This window comes from Capricornis sumatraensis, chromosome 12, assembly GCF_032405125.1.
Source record: "Capricornis sumatraensis isolate serow.1 chromosome 12, serow.2, whole genome shotgun sequence".
Lineage (NCBI taxonomy): Eukaryota > Metazoa > Chordata > Mammalia > Artiodactyla > Bovidae > Capricornis > Capricornis sumatraensis.
The window spans coordinates 31,103,561-31,129,327 of NC_091080.1; the positions used below are offsets into that span (position 1 = coordinate 31,103,561).

General features: G+C 48.6%; 1 protein-coding gene across 1 annotated transcript in view; it reads right to left on the reverse strand.

The window, feature by feature from the left end:
• The window catches only part of DHRS12 (dehydrogenase/reductase 12), a 40,959-nt gene extending 15,609 nt beyond the window's left edge, over positions 1 to 25,350 (reverse strand). The window contains exons 1-5 of the mRNA XM_068984536.1: positions 25,249 to 25,350; positions 14,564 to 14,697; positions 11,799 to 11,881; positions 6,655 to 6,747; positions 5,360 to 5,441 (exon numbers count right to left, since the gene is read on the reverse strand). Of these exons, the coding sequence (XP_068840637.1) occupies positions 5,360 to 5,441; positions 6,655 to 6,747; positions 11,799 to 11,881; positions 14,564 to 14,697; positions 25,249 to 25,304 (448 nt within the window). The 5' untranslated portion in view covers positions 25,305 to 25,350. The remainder of the gene's footprint in view (positions 1 to 5,359; positions 5,442 to 6,654; positions 6,748 to 11,798; positions 11,882 to 14,563; positions 14,698 to 25,248) is intronic.
• Positions 25,351 to 25,767: the final 417 nt, after the last annotated feature.

Below are 25,767 nucleotides of genomic sequence, written 5' to 3' on the forward strand. Positions count from 1 at the left end.
CTCCAATACTCCTGCCTGAAAAATCCCATGGATGGAGGAGCCTGGAAGGCTGCTGTTCATGGGGTCGCTGCGGGTTGGATACGACTGAGCATCTGCACTTTCCCTTCTCACTCTCATAGATTGGAGAAGGAAATGGCAACCCACTCCAGTGCTCTTGCCTGGAGAATCCCAGGGATGGGGGAGCCTGGTGGGCTGCCATCTATGGGGTCGCACAGAGTTGGACACGACTGAAGTGACTTGGCAGCAGCAGCATCTAGTAATGGGCTGACTGGGGGCTTCCCTGGGGGTCCAGTAGCTAAGACTGTGAGTGTGCAAAGCATGGGGTGCGAGTTCAGCCCCTGGTCAGGGAACTAGATCCCACGCGGCAGCAACTAAGACCCAGCACAGTCAAATAAGCACATGTTTTTACAATAATAATAACGCAGTGAAATGACTTGTATTAGTGGTTAGATGTTAGCAGGTCTGAAGCAAGCAGGGACTTGCAAGGTGCTGGCACACTTGGGTTTCTGCTCTTGCTGCTGGAACATACTCTGGCCAGCCTAATGGTCCAAGGAGGATGCAAGGATTTAGAACATAATGTAGACACTATTTGCTGAGATACCCTGCTGAGCCCAGCTGAGGTTAGTCCACCCAACAGACCTGCATAAGAGTCAGCAAGAAATACATGTTTCTTATTGTGTGCCTCAGAGATCTGGGGGATGCTTGTTATGTAGCAAGAGCTGACAGATACAACTCTAGAGCAAAAACGTACCAACTATAATTTTATTTAGGAAGGTGAGTCACAGAAATAGTTTCAAACTATTTCTGACCCTGTTTCCTTGTCTGTGAAATCTGTAGAGTTGTTAGGAGGACTGAATGAGATAATTCAAGAAAAGCAGTGCAGCCCTGGCATGTGGAAAGTGCCTGGTGTGTACACTGATACCATTAGCATCATCACTATTACATTAAGGTGTGGGCTTCCCCGACCAGTCAAGAACCTGCCTGCCAGTGCAGCAGTCGCAGGTTCAATTCCAGGGTCAGGAAGATCCCCTGGAGAAGGAAATGGTAATCCACTCCAGTATTCTCGCCTGGGAAATCCCATGGACAGAGGAGCCTGGCAGGCTACAGTCCACGGGGTTGCAAAGAGTCAGACGTGACTTAGTGACTAGACAACAAACACATATTAAGGTGTTTCTGGACCCTGGGTCCCTGCTTTCAGTAGCGTTTCCCATTGGGTGTGGATCTATGCCAGCAGTAGAAAGATCCGGATAACAGAATGTGAAGTGAACAGAACATGAACATTTACTGTACATACTGAACATACTGCTTACGTACAGCCTTCCCCGGTGGCTCAGTGGTAAAGAATCTGCCTGTAATTCAGGAGCCACAGGAGATTTAGGCTCCATCCCTGGGTCATAAAGATCCCCTGGAGGAGGGCGCGACAACCCACTCCAGTATTCTTGCCTGGAGAATCCCATGGACAGAGGAGTCTAGCAGGCTACTGTTCACAGGGTCGCAGAGTCGGACATGACTGGAAGCGACTTTCCACACACATGCACGCTCACACAGTGTATGTATGGCCTTCCAAAGTGACCTCAACTGAACTTCCCCACCTTCTACCAAACGGCTGAGGCACCCCACCTGTTTATTACAGCCAATTAATTGGTGACACAGCAGTTCTGGAGGACGTGGACAGCGTTCTCATCTTGCGCCCCGTGGGTGAGAGGGGCTGAGGCGTGGGTGAGAGTTTTAATCGGCTGGAGCTCGGGCTGTGGCCGGCTGCCAGCACAGCACTCAGCCAAGTGCCACCGCCCCCTCCCCACATCTGTCTTCCCTCCTCACAGACTCTTAATGCCACTGAATACTAACAGGCAAAATGTATATGCTTGGAGAAGACCCAAAACCCAGGAGCAAGAACAGCAACCCAACAGAATCTGTCTCATGAGATCGCTTCACCTCTACGCTTCATCTCCCCACAAAGCTACCCCAGGCAGTTCGTTTTTGTTCCCCGGGAGAGTGAATGATGAAAACCTCTCCAGGCCCCACCCACACCCACAAAAGGAGAAGGAGAGTGATTTCCAAACTGTATCTAATTCATGTACTATGATTTTGTCACGCGGAGCCGCACACAGTCACAGGTTCTGATAGCATCTCAGTGATCCTCCACCAAACCTAAGAGTTTCCAAACCCTTAGAACCTGGCGATAAATTCTGCAGATGCTAGTATCGTCTTGTCCTCGGGGTTATCGGGAATCTACTGACGTTTGCCTGAGGACTGGAGGTATTTCTAGTGGCCCAACTGAATCTTAGAAAACAGAAAACAACGTAACCCGTGTTGCATAATCGAGCTGGGAAAACATGTTTCGTATTAGAAAGGCAGCCAGCAATTTCCTAGGACTCAGACAGAGGTCTGAGCTGTCCATTGGGCTCCAGACCTGCTCAAGAATAATAATATTGAACCTCCTTGTATCTCCTCATCTGTGAAGCAGAGAGACGTCTACCTGCCCTCCCGTCACTGAATTGCCTCTGTGTATATTGGACTCCATCTTCCCCTCTGGAGAGGATGAATAAATATTAAGCATGAGAATTATCAGGCTTCTCAGAGAAGTTGGAAAGATCAATGTTTCTAGCACAAGTAGGAAATGAAAATGAAGAGCTATCAAGGTCCTTGGAAGCAGACCCGATCCATACAAAAGTACAACATAACCAGCTGTGTAATGAAAAAGGCAAAAAATAAAAGGAAGTTCCCTGGCAGTCCAGTGGTTAAGACTCAGCACTTTCACTACTGTGACCTGGGTTCAATCCCTGGTTGGGGACCTAAGATCCCACAACCCATGCAGTGCAGGAAAAAAAAAAAAAAGAAAAGGCAGTCTTGGAGTTCATCAGATCTACCCACATTCTCAATCAATGCAGATTCCCAGGGGGTCCTCTAAGCAGTGCCCCAGCCCCACACCATGCTTCCCCAGCATGGCAGGTCTCCCCACTCCCAGGCTCCCTTAGCCCTTATTTCACATCAAAGCAGTTTCAGATCTGAGGGAGGAGATGCTGGGGGAGAGGCTGGCAGAACTTGACCTGGTTATGAACATGGGCTCTGGAGGCGGACGGACCTGGCTTCAAATTCTGGCTCCTCCACTTGACCTTGGGCAAGTTACACAATCTCCCTCAGTCCTAGCTTTTTCACCTATAACTGTACAGGCAGGAATACCTCCACTACAGGGTGGTGCTGTGGGCTCAATGACGTGTATACACCACCCACCCCTCAGGGCCTAGCACGCAGCACACACCCAGTGGAATGGAGCTGGGTGGTGGACGGGTGGGTGGGAAGCAGCAGAGCTGGCTTCGTCTTGTGTAACCCCTTGTACTTTTTGAACAGAGGAGTCCCCACTTTTGTTTGCCGCTGGGCCCTACAAATCACAAAGCTGATCCTGGGGTGCAGCTAACCTAGGAGGCCAGCTGCTAGGACCCCAGGAGTCCTTACCATCCAGGAGAGTCAGAAGGCAAACCCTGGCATGACCCCACATTTGTGTACTTCTGGTACTTTGGGCAAGGATGACGCATTTGGAACAAAGCAGAAGATGGGAATATTTTGTCCTAAACTTGCAGCATTTCATAGCAAGCTCCCAGAGATTTGTTTAAAAAGAAAGAAATGCAACCTCAGAGCTCGGCAGAAGGGTCCTTCTCCACTCCCTATGTTCCCGGAGAGAGAATGATGAGCAACCTCCTTCGGCCCCTTCCTTCCTCCATCCCAAGGAGGTCAGCACTCCAGTAATAAATGTAGTACATTTGGGAGCAAGAAACTGGGCTTCCTGGGAGGGGTTGGTGGTCTCTGTCTGGGATTATCCAGTCACAACAAAGCCAGCAAGCCTGTCTAATTCTGGGGATTCAGCATTAAGGAAGCCATCTGGCTCTTACCCGAGCCACACCCTTCAACCAGCCTTATCAGCAACAGTGACTTAGGGCTTTCACTCATTATTATTCTACTGCCCTTACTCTTCACACTGTTCAGTTCTTGGGTGGGAAGAGGTTGCTATTTAATGGTCACCCTCAATGACCCCAGGAGCCGCGGGAACCCCCACTATTCATCTTGCGACTCAGGATTAATTAAAACGCCTTATTAAAAGCCTCACTTCCTCAGAGGAAGTGGTATGGTCACCAGGGAGAATCTGAGATTCATTGCCTCTCCAAGGTGAAATCTCTCCAAGGCACTGAAATCGTCTACAGATGGTCCCCGATTTACAATGGTTTGAATTACGATTTTTCGATGGTGTGAAAGCAATATGCATTCCTTAGAAACTGTATGTTGAATTTGGGATTTTGAACTTTTCCAGAGATGGTAATAAACGGTAAGACGCTCTCTCAGGAGGCACGGCAAGCTCAAGAGTGAGCAACCTGCACGTTACTGCCACTCTGGACCAGACAAGCGCTGTGTTTCTCACTTGCAGCACAATATTTAATAAACATGAGCAATGCAATACTTCATTATAAACTAGGCTTTGTGTTAGATGATTTTGCCCAACTGTAGGCTAACGTTAAGTGTTCTAAGCCTGTTTAAGGTTGGCTGGGCTGAGCAAGGATGTTCCGTTGGTTAGGTGGATTAATGTATTTTCAGTTTACAATGTGATCAATCTACGCACGATGGGTTGACTGGGACCTCACCCCATCCCAAGCTGAGGAAGATCTGTACTCCAGACCCCTTGGTTCAAGAAGGAGAAAAATCCAAAGAGGTTAAAATCCTGGCCCATGGGTTCTCAAACTGAAGTGTGCACCAGAATCGTCTGGAGGGCTCGTTCAAACACAGATTTCTCAGCTCCATCCCAGTTTTGGAGTCAGTGGATCTTGGGGTGAGGCCCAGGAACGTGCATTTCCACCAAGTTCCCTGGTGATGGTCCAGGAACCTCACTTTGAGAATCACTGACCTGGCACGAAACGCGCTGGCCTGTTCTTACAGAGCAGGGAGGGTCTGGAGCCCAGGGCTCCTGTGTCCCAGGTAAACGCATGCCTTTCTAGGCCCATGCTCTTGTCTCCTGGCTGCTCCTTCCTCAGCCCTGGCTGGAAGTTCTCCTTGCTGCTGTTTTCATACTTGCCCTCTCCACCTAAGGTGACCCTGCCCTCCTCAGCAAAGTCGTGTCTGTAATGAGCCTTGAGCTTCCTAGGAAAAACATCATTTTAAGAATAGTACTTCTGGCACTAACGCATATTATAAAAAATAAGACAAGAGTGTTTTATGAAGAAAAGATAGTGCATTTAAAGATAAAGTGAATACAATCATGCTGTGCACCAAGAACTCCAAAAGTTTATCACTACTTTTCTGATCCTTCTACAGTTTCTGATCTTCTCCATTTATCTTGCTAAAAATAAATAATAGAACCGCTCACACTTACCCAGAGTGTTGGTAGCAAAGTTTTTTTCGAGTCCGTCTTCCGTGAGCTCCCTCTTATTGACCATGCAACCTGCATTATTGATCTAGAAATTACAGTTCCCATTTCAAAATAAAGGAAAATAGGGCCAAGGGACCTGTTTCCACATCCCACAGCTCCACGCCACCACGGGTCCCACATGTGTATGATGACAGTTCATGCTCTGCTCTCCTGTCTCTTCACACCAAAACCCCTGTGCAGCTGGCTCAGCCATGGGACTGTGCAGAGACCTCCAATGACTAAGGCGTGGCCAGGCAACCTAATTCACAATGAAGTGCCCTGGAAATGTGTCTAGACCAATGCTATGCAGTAAAAGTATGTAATTTCAAGTTTTCTAGAAAGTAGTCACATTAAAACGGTAAAAAGAAAAACAGCTTCTCAATGTTATCTGAGGTGCTGTCTCCCAGGCTGCAGTCCTCATTTTGCCCCAAATAAAACGTAACTCACCAAAAAATAAAAAATAAAAACATAAAAAGAAACAGGTAGAGTTGATTTTAATAATGTATAATATTTAACTCATTATATCTAAAATAGTAGCATTTCAAGATATAATCAACATAAAAATGTAATCAATATAAAAATGTTAGTTTACTTTTGGTTTTTTTTACCCTAAGCTTTCGACTTTGGTGGATTTTCACACTGATGGAGCAGCTCACTTTGAACCAGCTGCATTTCAAATGCTCTGTAGCCATACTGGACAGTGGAAGACGAGACCTGGGTCTGAACGAACATTTTGGAGCACATGAGCAACGCGGGGCAGAAAAGCAGCTCAGCTCAGAGCAGAAAGTGTGGGAGGAGCAGAGGGACACCAGCCCACCTGAGTCTTCCAACTTTCTCCCTGGAGCAACTGACTGTGATACTAAAAGCTTTGGCTGGCTGCAACAGGTGTTCTTTTGGACTAAGCTTTTTAATTTTCCCCCTGAGCCTCTAATTTTAATACATCGATCCCCAAATCTACAGAGTTCACGAATGGCAGTACACAAATCATTTTATGAAAAAATGGAACCTTTCCTTCACCCTCAAAGAACCAGCGTAGGGTCCCTTCCTTTACTCACACATCCAAGCAACATGGTTAGAATGACTCTAATGAGTGAACCTGGTGATATGAACAGGCTTCCCCATAAAAGAGTCTCACTCCGGTGTCGCCATAAAGATACACACACACACACACACATACCCCCCACACAGAGTCTTCATCCACACAGAGAAGAAACACTCATGCATGAGATATATCCCCTACTTATGTTTATAAAGCTCACCAAGACATTGAGGGTATGTTCCTGCTTGAAATTTTCAACAAATTTCCAGATTGACTTGGGAACAGACAGGTCCACAATATGCAGAAAGATGTTCTAAACCAGAAAACAAAAGAAATTGTAATGCTTTTTTGAAAACTTTACTTTTTTCATTAAAAAGGGTTTAAAAAAAATCATTTGGAATGATATAAAATGGAAAGTCTCACTGCTCAGAAGTACATCATTGTTCACAATTTCTTATGAATCACCCAGAAATACTTTAAGCACATACAACATTTATACATACATGTTTTACGCGTTATATATAAACATATATATATATACTAAGCATTATATATACACACATGTGTATGTGTAGCCCCTTTGCATATAAATAGATTCAGACTAAACATTGTTCCATATCCTTCTTTTTCATTTAACAACATGTTTTAGAGATGTTTTTTCCTTAAATATAAATCTACCTTATTTCTTCTAATGGCCACAAAACATTGCATGGATGTGTCACAGTTTCCTACCAATCATTTGGGGGTTTTTTGTCAATATTTTGGTCCCAACAGAATATCCAGGGCACATCAGAACTATGAGATGACAACTTCCTCCGTGACTCAGTCCTTGCTTACAATGTCAGTCTCAGCCCTGTGCTATGGTTACCTCCGGACACAGCCCCACTCCCCCACCCCACCCGCCGTAGACTCACAGCTCCCTGATGGAGGAGCCACATCGAGGGCGTCCCGTGGCAGTGGTGCGCACCCAGCCATGCATGTAAATGAGCAATGCACTTTGGCTGTTGGGCCCTTTTTCCCAGCACATAAATGAAACTTGCATTCTCAGCACCCACTGAACGTCCCTGAGTTCAACATCACTGAATGTCACTGAGGCTCAGCGTCCCTGAACTCCAGCAGGCGTCAGAGACTTATCAGCAGCCCAGGGCGGAGATTTCTGCTGCTGGAAACTGACCTCCAGACAAGCCATAAAACCCATGATAAAGCAGAGCTCAGTTCCCTGCCTCCGTTTCCCCAGCAACTGAGCCACTGAACCCAAGGAAGAATTTCTACCGATCTTAAAACATGTTGCCTCATCCTGAGACAAAGGCTCAGAGAATGAGAAACATTATCATTGACTCAGAAGGCCTGTAATGAGCTTGAATGCCATGTTCGGCTTAAGTCTGGCATAACTGAGTCTTCCTCTGCCTTCAAGGGAGAGGAAAGCACTGTCCGTACAGGACTACACTCTTCTCAAAAGACTCTGAAGGCCCCGGCCCAGCCAGAGGGAACACGAGGCTGCTGACTCACACCAGAGTCAGCCATGACCCTCTACCGATGAGGGCAGGCCAAGTCCAGACACCTAATCCTTTCATTCCAAGGCCTTCCCCGAAATCACTGCAGGACCCCCTCCCACCCTGCAGGGCTGCGAAACACTCACACAAAATCCAGGTTTGAAAACCAACAAAATTCAAGTGAGCTAAAATCAATTTTACTCTGATCATCCCACAGTCTCCTTGAGTTTCCTAGAAGCACCCAAGGCATCTCAGCAGCAGGGAACAGGGAAATCAGCCATGGATCCCGGTGAAATGAAACATCCTGAAAAAGTGAAAGGAATCGTCTGTCTCCCTCTGCGAGAAGCTAGGAAGACAGAAGCTCCCAGAAGAGGCCAGCTGTCCTCTGTGACCAGGAGAAGGAACCAGCCAGGTGCTGGTGTGTAAAAAACCCAGGGACCCGGGTAGGAACCCTGGCCTGGAAACTAGATCCCACATGCTGCAATAAAGAATTCGAACGCTGCAACTAAAGATGGTGCATGCTGAATGGAACCTGAACAAAATAATATCACCTCTAATTTTCAGATGAGGAAGCTGAGGTTCAGGGAAGCTAAGCGCACTGTCTAGCCCACAAGGCTTCAGTGAGGGCAGAGCCCAGCTCCTCCCCTCGTCCCCCTGACAAAGCTTCACAGAGAGGAGCAGCTGAGCCTGGGGTTCCCTCCTCTGTCCTGCACACCTGCTCCTCCAGCAGCCTCCCCCCCCCAACACCTGCTGCTGCTCCATCCGCTGCCCACAATTAAGGGGCCCACAACTCCAAGTTTTAAGCTTTAAAAAAAATTTTTTTTAATTGGAGGATAATTGCTTTATCAACAATTTGACAACAAAGGTCTGTCTAGTCAAAGCTATGGTTTTTCCAGTAGTCACGTATGGATGTGAGAGTTGGACTGTGAAGAAAGCTGAGTGCCGAAGAATTGATGCTTTTGAACTACGGTGTGGGGAAGACTCTTGAGAGTCCCTTGGACTGCAAGGAGATCCAACCAGTCCATCCTAAGGGAAATTAGTCCTAAATGTTCATTGGAAGGACTGATGCTGAAGTTGAAACTCCAGTACTTTGGCCACCTGATGCAAAGAGCTGACTCACTGGAGAAGACTCTGATGCTGGGAAAGATTGAAGGTGGGGGGAGAAGGGGATGACAGAGGATGAGATCGTTGGATGGCATCACTCACTTGATGGACATGAGTTTGAGCAAACTCTGGGAGTTGGTGATGGACAGGGAGGCCTGGCATGCTGGGGTCGCAAAGAGACAGACATGACTGAGCGACTGAACTGAATTGCTTTATAATGTGTTGGTTTCTGCCATACAACACCGTGAATCAGCCGTAAATATACAATGTCCCCTCCCTCGTGAGCCTCCCTCCCACCCCCTGTCCCACCCCTCTAGGTCATCACAGAGCAGCAGAGCCTGGAGGAGGCATTGAGTCAGTGAAACCACACCTCCAGGGATGGGCAGAAGGTGTCGCCAGCCCTGGACCGCCGAGCTCTCAGTGAGTGCTGGAGACCACTTACACAGATGAAAGAGGAGAGGATTTGCCAGGGGTTGTGTGTGGGGATGGGGCTCCCTCTCCGCACCCCAAGAAACATGCTGGATCCTGCTTTCAGTTCTTCCTCCCAAAGATGGTGCCATTGGGTATAAGGAGGGCTCAACAGCATCAGCAGAACCATACTGGCATCTTTTTCTATATAAATTCACTTGGTAAAGAATGTAGCCGAGCCCACGGCGGGCTGGAATCCAGGCAAGCCCTCCCCTGCCCGTGGCCCGAGATCAGCGTTCCCATTAAGTCCTGCAGCAGCGCCGCCCAAAGTTACCAGCAGGCAGCCAGCCAGCCAGCCTTCCATCTCAAGAACTGCGGCCCCCAGATCGCAGCCCCACTTGCAGAGGAAGGTTTAGAGACCTTTGTGCTCACGGCCGGCACGAAGCCTCCGGGGGCGTCTGATGGCGAGAGGCTGCCAAGTGAAAGGGAGAAGGACAGCCTCTTGCCTTGAAAACATTACTTCCAGATAAAAGATAACCCTCATGGGCAGAGGCAGACTACTCCATTCTAGGCCGGGGAGAATTTTTTTCCTCTTGGCCACGGCCCATGCCTGTGGGAGTGGGGTGCCGTCCGCCCCTCAGCTGGAGGCAGTGCGTGGAGAGGCGGCAGGCGTGGGGGCTGCCGGAGGAGCGGGGTACAGGACAGAGGAGGGAACTCCAGGTGGGCCTGGAGGCAAGACGCTCTCAGTGGACATGCAAGGGGCTGGTGGTCACTGCCGGCCAGCCTGCTCCCCTCCATGGGACCCTGCGGTTTCCACCGGGGCCAGCTCCTTGGAAGCAACTGCACAGGCGCACAGACCCCACATCCAGGCCCTGCTTATGCTAATGCTCTGCCTTCACCGTCCTCTAAGCCTTAGGTTTTGTTTTAATTTTTAATTGGAGGATAATTACTTTACAACGTTGTGTTGGTTTTTGCCATACAACAGCATGACTCAGCCGTAAGTATACAATGTCCCCTCCCTCTTGGGTCTCCCTACCACCCCACATCGCACCTCCCTAGGTCATCAACAGAGCACCGAGCTGAGCTCCCTGTGTTACACAGCAGCTTCCCACACTATTTTACGCATGGTGACGTATACGTTCGGAGAAGGCGATGGCACCCCACTCCAGTACTCTTACCTGGAAAATCCCATGGATGGAAGAGCCTGGTAGGCTGCAGTCCATGGGGTCGCTAAGAGTCGGACACGACTGAGAGGCTTCACTTTCACTTTTCACTTTCATGCATTGGAGAAGGAAATGGCAACGCACTCCAGTATTCTTGCCTGGAGAATCCCAGGGACGGGGGAGCCTGGTTGGCTGCTGTCTAAGGGGTCGCACAGAGTCGGACAAAACTGAAGCGACTTAGCAGCAGCAGCAGCAGCAGCAACATATATGTTTGGGTTTCCCTGGTGGCTCAGACAGAAAAGAATCTGTCTGCAATGCAGGAGACCTGGGTTCAATCCCTGAGTTGGGAAGATTCCCTGGAGAAGCGAATGGCTACCCACGCCAGTATTTTTGCCTGGAAAATCCCATGGACAGAGGAGCCTGACCGGCTACAGTCCATGGGGTCACAAAGAGTCAGACACGACTGAGCGACTAACACTGCTACTTTCAATGTATATGTTTCCACGCTACTCTCTCTATCCCACGCTTGCCTTTCTCCATTGCGTCCACAACCCTGTTCTCTGTGTGCGCATCTCTATTCCTGTTCTGCAAATAGGTTCAGTGAAGTCGGAAAGAGAAAAACAAGTATAATATAACAAGTATAATAACACATGTACATGGAAGTCTTATGCTTTGTACACCAGGGTCCCCACACTTTGATTTTGCACTGGGGCCCTGCAGATTATGTAGCCTGTCCTGGTTCCAGGTGTGTCAGAGCAGGAGGCCCACAGAACGGTGAGCCAGCTTTGAACACTCTCGATAGGAAGCGGCTCTCATCAAGGCCGAAACGTCTTTTGCGGTCCTTCTTTATCCGAAGGCCACCGAGTTGGTTTACAGCTTGGCTCACCCTGAGTCCCCTGGACATGTCTCAGGGACGCAGCCTCCTTCTTGGGAGAGGGACCCCAGCAGCGCCCTGTCTGGGTCATGTCGCCCAGGCAGGCCTTCACTGGGGGAGTGGGGGTCACTGCCCCATCACCCAGGTCCGGCCCAGCCTTTGAGAAGCGTGGCTCCAGCTCTGTGGGCTGAGGCCGCCTCCCAAGCAGAAGCGTGAACAGAGTCCTGCCAGCTCGGGTGCAGGAGCGTGGCCAGGAGTCCCGCCCCCGCACTGCCGTGCCCGCAGGCAGGAAGCCCCCTGCAGGAGGGGCACGGCCGCTCACCTGGTTCCCGCTCTCCTCGATGATCTCAGCTCTGGCACCTTCCGCTCGGCTGTGATCTCGACAAACCAGGTGAACTGTGCCACCTGGTGGAATTCAAAAAAAGCGCTGTGAGGGACAGCCACAGTGACAGCCCTGGAGACGGGCTCTTCCCAAGGCGGGATGAACACACACGGGCTCACAGAAAGAGGACCTGATACGGAGACTATTCTGGAAAACCTGCAGATGGTCCCCACAGTCAGAGCAGCAGGTGGAAAGGAGAGGGTGGTCCTGGAATCCGTGCCCCTGCCTACCTGGGCTGACGGTGCAACTGGGGCAACGTCTTGATTTTCTTTAAGGGTCTGAATACACCAAGGATGAGCTTCCCCGGTGGCTCAGGTGGCAAAGAACCCAGCTGCCAATCCAGGAGACCTAGGTTCAGTCTCTAGGTGGGGAAGATCCCCTGGAGAAAGGAATGGCAACCCACTCCAGTATTCTTGCCTGGAGGATCCCACAGACAGAGGAGCCTAGCGGGCTACAGTCCAGGGGTCACAAAGATCAGACGTGACTAAGCACACACACCCACGTACATCAAGGATAAGAAGGGTCAGTCTTGGTCACACCCACATCCCTAGCATCTCATAGGGAACCTGACACACTGGTCTCAACCCAGCTGCCCTTTAGACCCACCTGGAAAGTTTTTAAAGCTCCTGGCCTAAGGATGGTTTAAAAGCTCCCCCAGGTGAGTCTAATGTGTGGGGAGACTAGAGGTGGACAGAGTGAGTGACTGGAGGAAGCTCTCCTCAACACTTCATTCATTCACAGGAGAGCTGATGTCCCATCCACATGGCAGTGTTTTCTGATTAAGAACAGTAAGGGGCTCCAGTTAACCCTAGGCATTCGAATCACCAGTGGAAACTTAAAAAAAACCCACAAAACTTGGACACCTGGTCCCTGGTTCCTGTTTCCTCAATGAGAATGGGGGTGGGGGATGGGGGTGGGAGAGAGACTGGGAATCCATTGCAGTTTGGCCTTGGACCCTAGTTGAGAACACAGCCCCCAGAATAACGGAAGGAGGGGGTGTGTAGTGAACTTCCTTCTTCCTTCCTACTGCTCCTGGTTTCCAGGAGCCCAAGTTGAGAAGCCCCTAATATGTAGCCGGAATTTAACAAATATTTACTAAATGGGCGAATCTATAAACGGCTCTCAAGACTATTCCAGCAGAAGTCACACCATCATCAATCAAGGCTTATTTAAAGGGGAATGCCTTGGCTGTGGCAGTTAAGACATAAGCATTATGGACCCTGCTTTCTTCGCCTAAAACACCCAGCTTTATTAAATAGGGTCTGTTGCACAGGAGGCTGCAGGCAAACCATATAATAGCCCCTCGGCTTGATCCGCCTCCCAGCTCTTCTGAGTACCTCCCAGTTGCTAAGATCCAGTTAATCTTCCCCCTGCTTTGACAGATAATTATATACAGCTCCAAATGGCACAATACTCCCATGGAAAATGCCTAACTTCGGAGGGAAAAAAATCGCAAGCATCTTGAAAAGTGATAAATTCCAAGGTTATTTCCCCAACTTCTGCCAGAACATCCATTTTTCCAGGAGAAGGGGGTCTGGAGAGACATGGCTGACTTTTCTAGCCACCGCAGTACCGTTGAGTGAGCCGGGACAGTCGAGCTGATGCAGAGAATTCGGCATTTACCTGAAGGAAGACTTCAGCTGATTGAATAATGTATGGGCACCCAGAGAGCCTCTTTCTAGATCCAAGCTTAGGGAGGAGAGAGAGGAGGCAGTTTCCAGCTGCTCAAACTCCAGAGACTGGAAACCAGGAGCAGTAGGAAGGAAGAAGGAAGTTCACTACACCCCCGCCCTTCCGTCATTCTGGGGGCTCTGTTCTCAACTAGGGTCCAGGGCCAAACTGTGATGGATTCCCAGTCTCCCTCCCACCCCCATTCTCATTGAGGAGACAGGAACCAGGGACCAGGTGTCCAAGTTTTGCGGGTTTTTTTAAGTTTCCACTGGTGATTCGGATGCCTAGGGTTAACTGGAGCCCCTTACTGTTCTTAATCAGAAAACACTGCCATGTGGATGGGACATCAGCTCTCCTGTGAATGAATGAAGTGTTGAGGAGAGCTTCCTCCAGTCACTCACTCTGTCCACCTCTAGTCTGAAGCTTAATGCACAGCCAAGGTCCGTATAGTCAAAGCTACAGTTTTTCCAGTAGTCATGTACAGATGTGAGAGTTGGACCATAAAGAAGGCTGAGCGCTGAAGAAGTGATGCCTTCGAACTGTGGTGCTGGAGAAGACTCTTGAGAGTTCCTTGGATGGCAAGGAGATCAAACCAGTCAATCCTAAAGAAAATCAGTCCTGAGTATTCATTGGAAGGACTGATGCTGAAGCTGAAGTTCCAATACTTTGGCCACCTGATGCAAAGAGCTGACTTATTGGAAAAGACCCTGATGCTGGGAAAGATTGAAGGTGGGAGGAGAAGGGGGCAACAGAGGATGAGAGGGTTGGATGGCATCATCGACTCCGTTGACATGACTTTGAGCAAGCTCCAGGAGATAGTGAAAGACAGGGAAGCCTGGCGTGCTGTAGTCCATGGGGTCGCAAAGGGTCAGACACGACTGAGCGACTGAACAAGAGAAAGCCAGCAGCTGTGCCAATCAGCACGGGGTCCCTGACCAGGGCGCCTGCCTGTGCCGGCTGGGGCGCTCCTGGTGTGGATCAGGCACAGGCTGCCCTTGGGGCCCAGCACATACATGACTTAGCAGGCTGCTCACCTCGCTTGGCGATCTCCATGGCGGTCTCTTTTCCGATGCCGCTGTTCCCCCCAGTGACCATGAAGGCTCTTCCGGGAACTTGAACCTCCAAGTCATCAGGGACAAAGTCCTTGGACGCAGACTCATAGCCACTCCTGGCAGCAGCAGACCCACAGAAAGAATAGACATTAAGTAGCAGGGAACACAACCTCCTGCAGCGAGAAGGCCAAGTCCTGGGCTGGGCGCAGTGCTCTCCCCATACATCAGACAGCCCCTTCCGCCCTGGGACCCCGCTCTCCTCCCTGGTCTTGTGAACAACACCATCTTCTCAGCACCCATACCATTAGCTTCCTGACCTTCTGAAAATACCTAGAGATTCCAACAGTTTGGCAGCCTAACTATTTTCCTCTGTCTCTAATACCAGGAGGTACCCCTGCCCCTTAAAACATTCTTTGATAGATTTTATTATTTTTATTTTTTGGCCTTTTCCCCCACGTTGGGGCAAATGGAGAGGAGCTCAGGAGACCAAGAGCATCATGGCCACTGCGCCCCAGGACAGGTGTCCCTCCCCAGGTATAAAAGGACCCCAGCAAAGCGAGGAGATGTGCAATTTGGGAATGAGGGGCAGGTGCAGTTATGTGAGGGCTGCACCCCTTAGAGGAAGCAAGGCTCCTTCAGGGCCACACCTCGAGGGGGCGCCGTTCAGGTCATAATGATGGCCCATTTGTATCTGCATCAGGACAATTTCTGCAGGATGACAGCAAAGCACAATGAGAAGGAGGTGCTTTTTCCAATTGGCCCAAAGGCATCATATTGGTCAGAAACAACTCTGGAGGAGGGGGACTTCCCTGATGGTCCAGTGGTTAAGCCCATGCTCTCAACGCTGAGGGCACTTGTTTGATTCCTGGTCAGGGAACTAAGTTCCTGCATATTGCGTGGTGTGGCCAAAATAAATAAGTAAAATGAAGAGATAAAGAAATCTGAATTTTTCAACTGCCTCTCTCTGCTCTTTGAGATTCCTCGTCTACCTTGACTGTCCTGAAAGTGAAAGTGAAGTCACTCAGTCGTGTCCAACTCTTTGCGACCCCGTGGACTGTAGCCTACCAGGCTCCTCTCTCCATGGGATTCTCCAGGCAAGAATACTGGAGTGGGTTGCCATTTCCTTCTCCAGGGGATTTTCCCAACCCAGGGATCGAACCCGAGTCTCTTGCATTGCAGGCAGATGCTTTAACCTCTGAGCTACCAGGAAAGCCCTTGACTGTCCTAGTAGTCAATATTTCCTGGTTACAGAATTGGCTGGGGGAATAGAGAGGGATTGGCAGGAGACCCTGAGGTCAGAGCTCTCCCTGCAGACCGGCAGGCTGGGGGTCTCAGCCTGTATCTCTCGCCCAAAGAGCTGATTCCCTGCAACATAGAATGCAACTCTTTTCCCCTGAAGGTTCTGGAAGGTGCCTGGTGCCCTTCCCATGCCCTGTTTATGCACAGACTGCCAGCAGCTGGTCTCCTGCCCCACACCCTAGGATAGCACAACTGCCAACTACATGCCTGGACACTGGTGAAGAGGGCCAAAGAATGTTTATGAGCTCAGGTTTGGTCTGAAGTCATTGCCACAGGGGCGGTCATTGGCCCTGGTCTCACAGTCAAGAGACCAAGAAGAATGTTACTGCTGCTCTTCTCACCATCTGGAACTCTTCCAGACATCCAGGGCAGCTTTTCATCGCCTCGGCTGTGAGCAGCCCACTTAGTGGGGCAAGCAAGACTTCTGACTGTTCCAAGGCTTCCTGAAAGGCCAACTTGAAACTGAACGTAATCTCAATCATAAAGGCTTTGGATCCAACAACCTGGATTTAAATCTCAGCTCTGCCTCCTAACAGCTGTGCCGTCTCATGTGTTGTTTTGACCCTTTTGGGCTCCAGTCTTTTCATCTGCACAAAGTAGCTTCTCACAGAAGCTACTTCTTGGGCAGCGTAGGTGAGATAATTACGTAAAGCATCTATCATATGCTTTGAATAAGTTAAGAACTCAATCCCAGGTGACTCAGTGGTAAAGAACCTGCCTGACAATGTAGGAGACGTGAGTTCGATCCCTGGATCAGGAAGATCCCCTGGAGAAGGAAATGGCGACCCACTCTAGTATTCTTGCCTGGAGAATCCCATGGACTACTGTCCATGGGGTTGCAAAAGAGTTGGACATGACTTAGCTACTAAACAACACAATAGTTGCTATTATTGTCACTAGTATTAATAATAATATTAATATCTTTCATGTTCAAAACTAAGCTTATTTGCTTGCCCCCCTGCCCCTCCCCTCCCCTGCTCGTCCACTAGTCCCTCAAATCGTTAGGGACTCTGAGAATAACTTAAACTATAACCAAAGGTGAAGCTGGAAGATTTGTTTTGCCTCACGGGTGGACGTCCCAGAATCATTGTGAAAAGATTTTCTTGCAAAGGAAAAGAGGTTTCTTGGAAAGAACCAGGATCAGGGAGTCAGTGACGAGGGGCCCAGCAGGAGAAGGCACTAGTGGAGCAGGAGAGAGAGCTTTCAAGAAGAGCAGGCCACAGAGAACACACCCCAGGTAAATGCCCCACAGGGACCAGGCCCCAGGCCCCCTCCTCCTCTGCAGGAAGCTGAGGGGCTTTTCTCCCACACAGCTAGAGGAGACTCTAGCATCTGGGTTACCACGTTGATCCTATTAGGGAGTAAGGTCTGCTGAGGGTGGCTCCTGTGGATTAAACGTCTTCCTCAAACTCCAGGCTGCGAGCCAGCTGCCAAGTGGGTGGAGCCAGGCTGGCCTACAGGACACGTCATAACTCCCTTTGTCCTCCGTCCTCAACACTGGGATTCCACCCTGATCCACCCTGATCCAATCCACTGTTAATAAGATTTAGATTTTTTCTTATCCTCCTGCCCTCTCTTTTTATTTTTATAAACTCCTCATATCAGTTCTTATTTTTCAGGTGCAGAGAGAGGTAAATGACTTACCCAAACCATGGGATGGTAGGTGATAAAGCCCACAGGGGTTTCCATGCTCTCTCCACTGAGCCTAGGAGTGGGGCTCAGCCTCACCAGTGGTGCTCAGAAGAGTGGTCCCCAGACAGGCAACATCAACATCACCTGGGAATCTTTCTACAGAGCCAGAAATTCCAAGGTGAGGCCCAGCAATCAGTGGTTTCACACGCCCTACAGGAGACTGATTCGAGTTGAGCAATCACTGTACTTAGTGTTTCCTGAACCCCTGAATATAAGAGTCACCAGGAGGCAAGGTCCTCAGCATGCTTCCCTCAATTTACCCAGTATGGAATTTGCTAAGGTTCCATCCACACCTGCTAGGTGCTTACAAGTGAGTTGCTTTTTAATTGCCCCTGGTAATTCTTAGGTTCAGACAAAGTTAAGGAAACTGTGACTAGATCCTGCTGCCTAGGGGCCCAATATAAGGAAGCTTTATAAAAATCCTGGTGTGCTAAGAAAAAGCATTGTAAACCCAAACTACAGACTCTCATTGGAATCAAAGTAAGGTATTGTCTTTCCCTCCAATTCACAAAATGCATAACAGCAGGGAAAACCATCTAAGCTTACACCCCTGCGCTGAAGAATTGATGCTTTTGAACTGTGGTGTTGGAGAAGACTCTTGAGAGTCCCTTGGACTGCAAGGAGATCCAACCAGTCCATTCTGAAGGAGATCAGCCCTGGGATTTCTTTGGAAGGAATCATGCTAAAGCTGAAACTCCAGTACCTTGGCCACCTCATGCGAAGAGTTGACTTATTGGAAAAGACTCTGATGCTGGGAGGGATTGGGGGCAGGAGGAGAAGGGGACGACAGAGGATGAGATGGCTGGATGGCATCACTGACTTGATGGACGTGAGTCTGAGTGAACTCCGGGAATTGGTGATGGACAGGGAGGCCTGGCGTGCTGTGATTCATGGGGTCGCAAAGAGTCGGACACGACTGAGCGACTGAACTGAACTGAACCCCACAAAAGAGTCTGGGGAGAGACTTTCAGAAGTCTGCTTTTCCATGGGGCAGGAAGCTGACTCAAGCTCTTCATGCTGCATTCTGTATAACCTGGAAAGATCCTGAAAATCGTGGTCAAGGCGAGTACACCCCTTTGAAAGAAAGAGGTGGCCATTGTATTCACCTAAATTCAGTGGGTCAGGGTTGACAGCTACACTGTTGCAAAGAAAAGCCAATTCTGAGTCCTTGATAGATCTGTTTCTTTGATTTTAACCTTCCTTTCTCATTGCTTTTGTTATAATCATACATTATGACCTGCCCTTATAGTTGTAGTTTAAATTATACAAGGAGCCCTGCCCCTCTGCCTGAAGAGATTAACACATACCTCCTTCCAGGAGATATTTGCAAGATGATGGTTTTTACTTCCTCAGCTCCTCCCCTTCTCTGTCCTATAAAAGAACCTCACACCCAGACCCCAGACAAGATGGTTATTTTGAGACATTAGTCTGCCATCTTCTCTGTCAGCTAGGCTTGCCAACTGTATTCCTTGCCTCAACACCTGGTTAGTGGGCCTGTCATTTGGCAAGCAGATTGCAAGTGGACTCAGATTTGGCTTAGCCAGCCCAGAAGCCTTGCTGCTTGTGGCTACCTGGCCCTGGGTATGAATCAGGGAATACTGGGGCAAGGCTTTAGCAGCTGCTGGAACCACTTGTCCTGAGTATCTTCCCTTCAAGATTTCCTGATGTGGCATCAGCTTCCCCAGCGCCTGGCAGTTGAGGCAAGAAACTGACGTTGATGGGACTAAATTTTGTAGGGTAAGTCTGTCCAGTGTGCACACTGGAAACATACCCCCACCTCAATTTGGGCTTTTCCTTTAGGGGACAAGCCAATTTGGTTGGAGTACCCTGTTGGGGAGGGGAATTGTTGTTGGACTGTACCTGAGCTGGAACTGGTTCACTGGGGAACTAGTTCTCGTGGGGGTAAGCCTATCCTAGTTGGAATTAGTTCATTTGTTCTGTTGGATAAGTTTATTTACCTGAGCTGGGAAGCTGCTCAGTTGGAACCAGTTTATTGGGGAACTAGTTCTTGTGGGGTAAGTCTACCCTAGTTGGAATTATTTGATTCGTAGGGTAAGTTTGGGAGTTGGGGGCCAATCTGTTGGTGTATCAATGCTGCAATTTTTTTGTGGAATTTTTTATATTGGAATTGCTATTCATCTTTTGTGTTGTGGTGTGGTCATACTTTTAAAAATGGGAAGTATTCCATCTACAAATGGGAATTACTCCAACTATCTTGAAGGAGACCCCGTTTGGGTGTATATTGGATAAACGGGCAAAATATAACTGTAAGCCTATGACTATGCTGCTATAATAGGGTGTGGACCCAATATATGTTAGGATCAGAAGAGCAACGGACCCTGAATGGCTCACTCAACTATTAGGTGATCTCACAGTTAGAAGTGTTTTGCAAAAGAGCAGGCAAAAGAGATGAGATTCCATATGCAGAAGCATTTATGCTATTGCATCAGGAGAAAAAGGAGTCAGAGGACTTACCCACCTTATTGTGCAGAGGTCTGAGAGAAAACCCAACGGGGTACACAATGGGGTAGATGAAAGCTTAAACAAAATTTGAGAGATAAAACAAAAACCAACTGAGGATCCATCACAGTTTCTAGAAAGGATTTATCAAGTTTATAGGTGCTACACAGATAGACCCTGAGGCCCCTGAGAATGTAAGGATGATAAATATGGCCTTCATCAGGCAAAGTGTTCCAGAGATTAAAAAATTACAGAAATTAGATAGTGTGTTTGAAATGAATCCTTCTCAGTTAGTAGACGTTGTTCTTACAAGTATTCAACAGCAGGGAACAATGACAGAAGCAAGGAGATGCAAAACGGAATACAGGTTTTCTGGTAGCAGCACTAAAAATGAGTAACCTAAGGAGGGCTCGCAGTGGCTCAGTGGTAAAGAACCTGCCACCAACGTAGGAGATGCGGGTTCAGTTCCTGGGTCAGAAATATCCGCTGGAGAAGGAAACAGCAACCCACTCCAGTATTCTTGCTTAGAAAATTCTATGGATAGAGGAGCCTGGCAGGCTACCGTTCATGCAGTCGCAAAGAGTCAGACACGACTGAACGACTGAGCTCACATGAAACCTAAAGGTAGGCCGCCACTGGGGAAGGAAGAACATGCCTGCTGCAGGGAGGAAGGACACTGGAGAAGAGATGGCCCTAGACTAAGACAGGAGCCCAGGTCACGCCGACAGTGGGGAACAAACTGATTGACTCTAATTGATACCACTCTCCTTTGTAAATTAAAGGCTCAAGTAACCTTTCCCCAGAACAGCTTGACATCAGGGTCCCACCAGGGCCTTTTTGATATCGTACACTTGGGGACTATGGCTCCAACTTGGGAAGCTTCAGCTCCATTTGGCGGGCTTTGGCTCAAATTTGAGGTGTTCTCCCTGAGAAGGGAAATAAGGTGCTTTGGACAAGGGTCACAAGCCTAGTGGGACTAGGAGGTCACATTTGGGGCAGTTTTGCCATTTGACTCTGAAGGTGACTTTCTGGCTGGCAAGGTTTTGGTCTGACTTGGTTACTTTGAGCACAAAGACTTCTAGTACTAACTGCTTGAGCTAAAATGGGAAGCACTTCCTCTAAGGTTCCACTCCCTTGGGAAGTTTTAAATGACTGGCTGAAATCGAGGGAAGATCCTCAAAAGTGTTTCTAAATAGATTACCAAAATGGAAAGCCACGGGTCTTACTAAACTAGGCATAGCTGATATTTAGAGCCTAGCAGGAATTCTGGAAGAGACCTTCTCCTCCAAGCTAACTCTCCAACATAGGTAAATGCGTATGTCAGTCCTTCAGTATCATTCAGGTAGCCACCCAATTCTTTGAAGAAAAAAGAAAAAAAGAAAACTGTCTTTGTTTTAGGACCAAAAGTATGGTTCCAAAAAAGAATCCAAAACCCACTAATCCTTTTACCACTACCAAGACCTTCCCTGTTATCTTAAGAGGAAGTTTGTAAGTATTAATACAACACAGCAATTAAACAGAACAACAAAGTATTATAAAGGGGAAATGAAATTATCCTGAGAAAAAATTTTATCTTTGCAAATGTTCTACCTGGTCTTCATGGGAGCCCTTATCTCCACCATCTTTTTTAAATGCAAATTTTGAAAAAGAGTAATTTGGACTTGCTTTCCATAAACATTAGTAAAAAGAGTTTAGCCATCTAGACAAGTGAACTTGATTTATTCCATCTGCTGGAAACCCAATTTTAATCTGACCTCTTTTGTAGACTGATGGGTTTTACATTGCTGTACCCAACTCAGGGCTGAAATCTTGAAATGAGAACAGAATTTGGCTTTTCTCTGTTAGACAAGTTTTGTTAAGATGTCAAACTACCTTTGATAACAGATTTTAAGTTCTTTACCTTTTAAGTGATCTACTCTGCATTTGCCTTTGAAATCTTTTATTGTTACTTTGGCTAAGTGAATAACTATTGTTTCACAGTGACTTATAATCCTGTTGTGTTTTAATACCCTTTTGATGTTGTTTTGACAAAACTTCCCAAATCAAATTATAAGTTTCTTTGACCTCTAGCTAAACTTTGGGATGCTTCAAAGGGCCTTTTAAACACCCCAAAGAAACATTAAACTCATTAGGTTCATTTGGTATGTTAAATTACAATGGAAAGTCTTATCAAATGTGTAATAAATCTTCTTAGGTTATATTTTATGGTAAATGATATTCTGGAGATTATATGAAATTTTGATGTGTCCTGTTAAAGTATTATCGTCGTAATTCTGGTTATTATCTGAAAGTGTGGCATGTCACAGCAGTAATCTAGGTGCTTTAAATGTGGCTTTTTAAGTCTTTGTTATTATAGAAAGTTATGATTTCACTTTGTTGCCATTGCAAAAATGCCTCCCCTTCAAGAAGATTTATAAAAAGGACTTTTGGACAAATGCAAGTAATTCTAATGGCTTCATAAAGCTGTTAACAAAAAGGATTAGTTACAGGGAAACTGAGTGAACTGGTAGATATGGTTACAGTTTTTGTGGTTTCTATATAGAGAAAATTTCGGGTTTAAATCTGTTTCCCAGGGGTAAGGAAAATCCTCCCCTTAAACTAATTAATCATGGTTCTAGTTTGGTCTTTGTTTTCCAATTGTTTGTGCTTTGTGCCTCCTTGATGCACTGTCATTGTCAATTTCACCAACTGCATTACTTATATCTTGTCTAATTTATAAGATTGTTGTCTCTTACAATACCCAGGGTGTAATCAGGCCTTGAACAAAACTTACATGGCTAAAAACATAAGAATCATTGTAACAGTGTAATTCTAAGTATGGGAAGAAGCAATGGGAGGGAAAAGGTCTCCTGGATCATAATCAGGCACAAGATCCAGAGAATCTTTCCTTATTGATGGGGGTCGACTTTGAAATTTAGCAGCTAGAATGGGATATCAAAGAATTTTTTCCTGATCTGGAATGAGCCTTCCAGCACCGTGGGACAAGATTTGATCATGAACTATCTCCCAAATACTGGTCAAATTCCTGACCAAGAGGGGAGGAGCTGAGAAATGGAATATTTCCTGCCGTATCAGTCATCTGCAACTGGGGGCTTCCAACATGAGCCAATGAGCCCTAAGGAAACTCAGCCTATGAAAACACAGGATTAACTGCCCCAGATACCTGAGGGTACATATCAAGGAAATAATTTTAAAGAGCCCTGACTCTTGCATCTTCCCATACATAGAAAAGCCCCAAATTCCTAAAATTCAGTATGCTACAGATGTAAAGTGGACATTTTCCAAAGAGGAACGAAGAAAGACAAATCTCAACATCTGGAACACTGGCAACTGGCATGGATGGCTGCGAACACTCCCTGAAAGATCCATCTAATGAAGCAGTTAGCACAGTCGTCACCCTCTTTTTTCCAAGACTGTTGAAGGGACAATGGTAGTGGGAAATATTGCAGGGAAGAGCCAATTCTGACTCCATGATGGATCTGTTTCTTTGACTTTAACCTTTGTTTTACATTGCTTTAGTTATTATAATCCTACATAATGACCTGCCTCAGGGAACCCTGCCCCTTTGCCTGAAGGAACACATCCCTTCCCTGAGTTTGGCCATTCCAGGAGATACATACAAGATAATGGTCACTACTTCCTCAACTCTAACCCCTCTCTATCCTGTACAAGAACCTCACATCCAGACGCACAGCAAGGTGGTTATTTTGAGACTTTAGTCTGCCATCTTCTTGATTTGTTGGCTTTCACAATAAAAGTCGTATTCCTTGCCTCAACATTTTCTCTCTGTTAACAGGCCTGTGTATAGCGAGGAGACTGAGCTTGGACTCAGTAACATTTCCCACATTTTCTGCAGCACTGCCCCTAAGGAGGGTCTGCACTTTTTCAAAAACACTTCTGCAAGCCGAGAAGGGAGGAACAGCAGCTGTCTCCCCTTGGAATGATGCCTGGAGTCCCGGGACGATGGAAATTTGCCCAGGTAGCCTTGCTGCTGCTGCTGCTAAGTCGCTTCACTCGTGTCCGACTCTGTGCAACCCCATAGACTGCAGCCCACCAGGCTCCGCTGTCCCTGGGATTCTCCAAGTATGAACACTGGAGTGGGTTGCCATTTCCTTCTCCAATGCATGAAAGTGAAAAGTGAAAGTGAAGTCGCTCAGTCGTGTCCGACTCTTTGTGACCCCATGGACTGCAGCCTACCAGGCTCCTGCGTCCATGGGATTTTCCAGGCAAGAGTACTGGAGTAGGCTGCCATTGCCTTCTCCCAGGTAGCCTTTGGAACTGATAAAAATACTGATAAAACTCTTAAGGCAGGGAAGAGAGGAAGTCTCTTAGAGAAGAGGGTTGCATAAGAGAAGAACCTGCAGGATTTTTTTTTTTAATAAAACATCAATCTAAGCCCCAGTGCACATCAATTGAATCAAAATGTCCACTGGGAGGGGCTGAAAGTTGATATCCTCAACAATATTCTGCTGATGATTTCTGGTTTCAAATAGGGATGAGAACCACTGGGAGATTCTAAGATTAAAAACCACCTCTCCACCTCCCAGAAGTGGCCACCCCTCAAATATCACAGTAAGGGGGCGAGGTCGACTGGGGCACAGCCAGGGTGATCACGGGACGGGGGCGGGGGTGGCGGGGACCATCAAGCAATGTTCAGCAAGCTCACACTGGACGCGTGGTCTACACCCGCCCTGAAACTCGTGCCCGGAATGTTCCAGCTGGAGGGAGCGGTCACAGTCCACAAGCCGCATTTTATTAGTAAGGACAAAAACACACCAAGGAAAGTACTAGGCGGAATCTCAACTAGCAATTTAGAACTAACCCCTTCAGACGCCGAAAACAGCCCCAAGGAGACAAGAGCCAGGGCACGCCCAAGCGGGGCGTCCAGGCAACGCCCAGGAGGCTCGCAGACCCCTGGGCCGCCTGACGTCAGTGGGTGGGGACCCGAGAGTACCAGCCCCGCCCCCGGAGGCCAGCCCCGCCCCTCGGGCGGGCGCCGGGCCCAGGAGCTCCCCTGGGTTGGGTCGCGGCTGCAGCAGGTGGGCTGCCAGCAGGCGAGCGCCTCCGTCGCTCGGTGGGTCCGAGTGATCGCGGGGGAGTCGCGGGCGCGTTCCCGCTCATCCCGCCTGCCCGCGCCGAGGCGGGCCGCGTGACGGCCGGCCGGCTTGCCCGCCCCCGGGCCCCGGGCGCCGGCGCGGTACCCCGCGCACCCTTACTTGGTGTATTCGCGCAGCCCCTTGGCGAACCACGCGGCGCTGCGGTAGAGGAGCATGGTGGGCCGGGCGCAGCACGCAGAGTCCTGCGGCCCCGCGCTCCCCGGCCCCCGCCCCGCCCTTCCGGGCCCGCCAGCGGTTACATCATCGCAGTTATGTAAACGCGACGGCCTCCGGGGCTGGTCCCCACTGGGAACGCGGCCGGGTCTCGGTACGATGCGGAACGCCGCCCCCCGCGCCCCAGCCCTGCCTTGCCGCGGCTCTGGAGAGCGCCCCACTCCGGCCTGGGCCTCAGAAGGCAGCGGCGAGGGAGGGCAGACCCTGCAGGGAGGTCCTCATGGGGGTGGAAGCCGGCGTCAGTACCTGTTGGGGGTTACCTGCCAGCTGGGTATCACTGGGACGCAGAGCTGGCACCGCAACACACCTCCTCGAATCTGATGACCTAGAAAATCGTGTGGACTCAAAACGAGGAGGCTTACTGATACTGAAAACATGTCTCCATCTGATGGGTTTTAGCCTAAG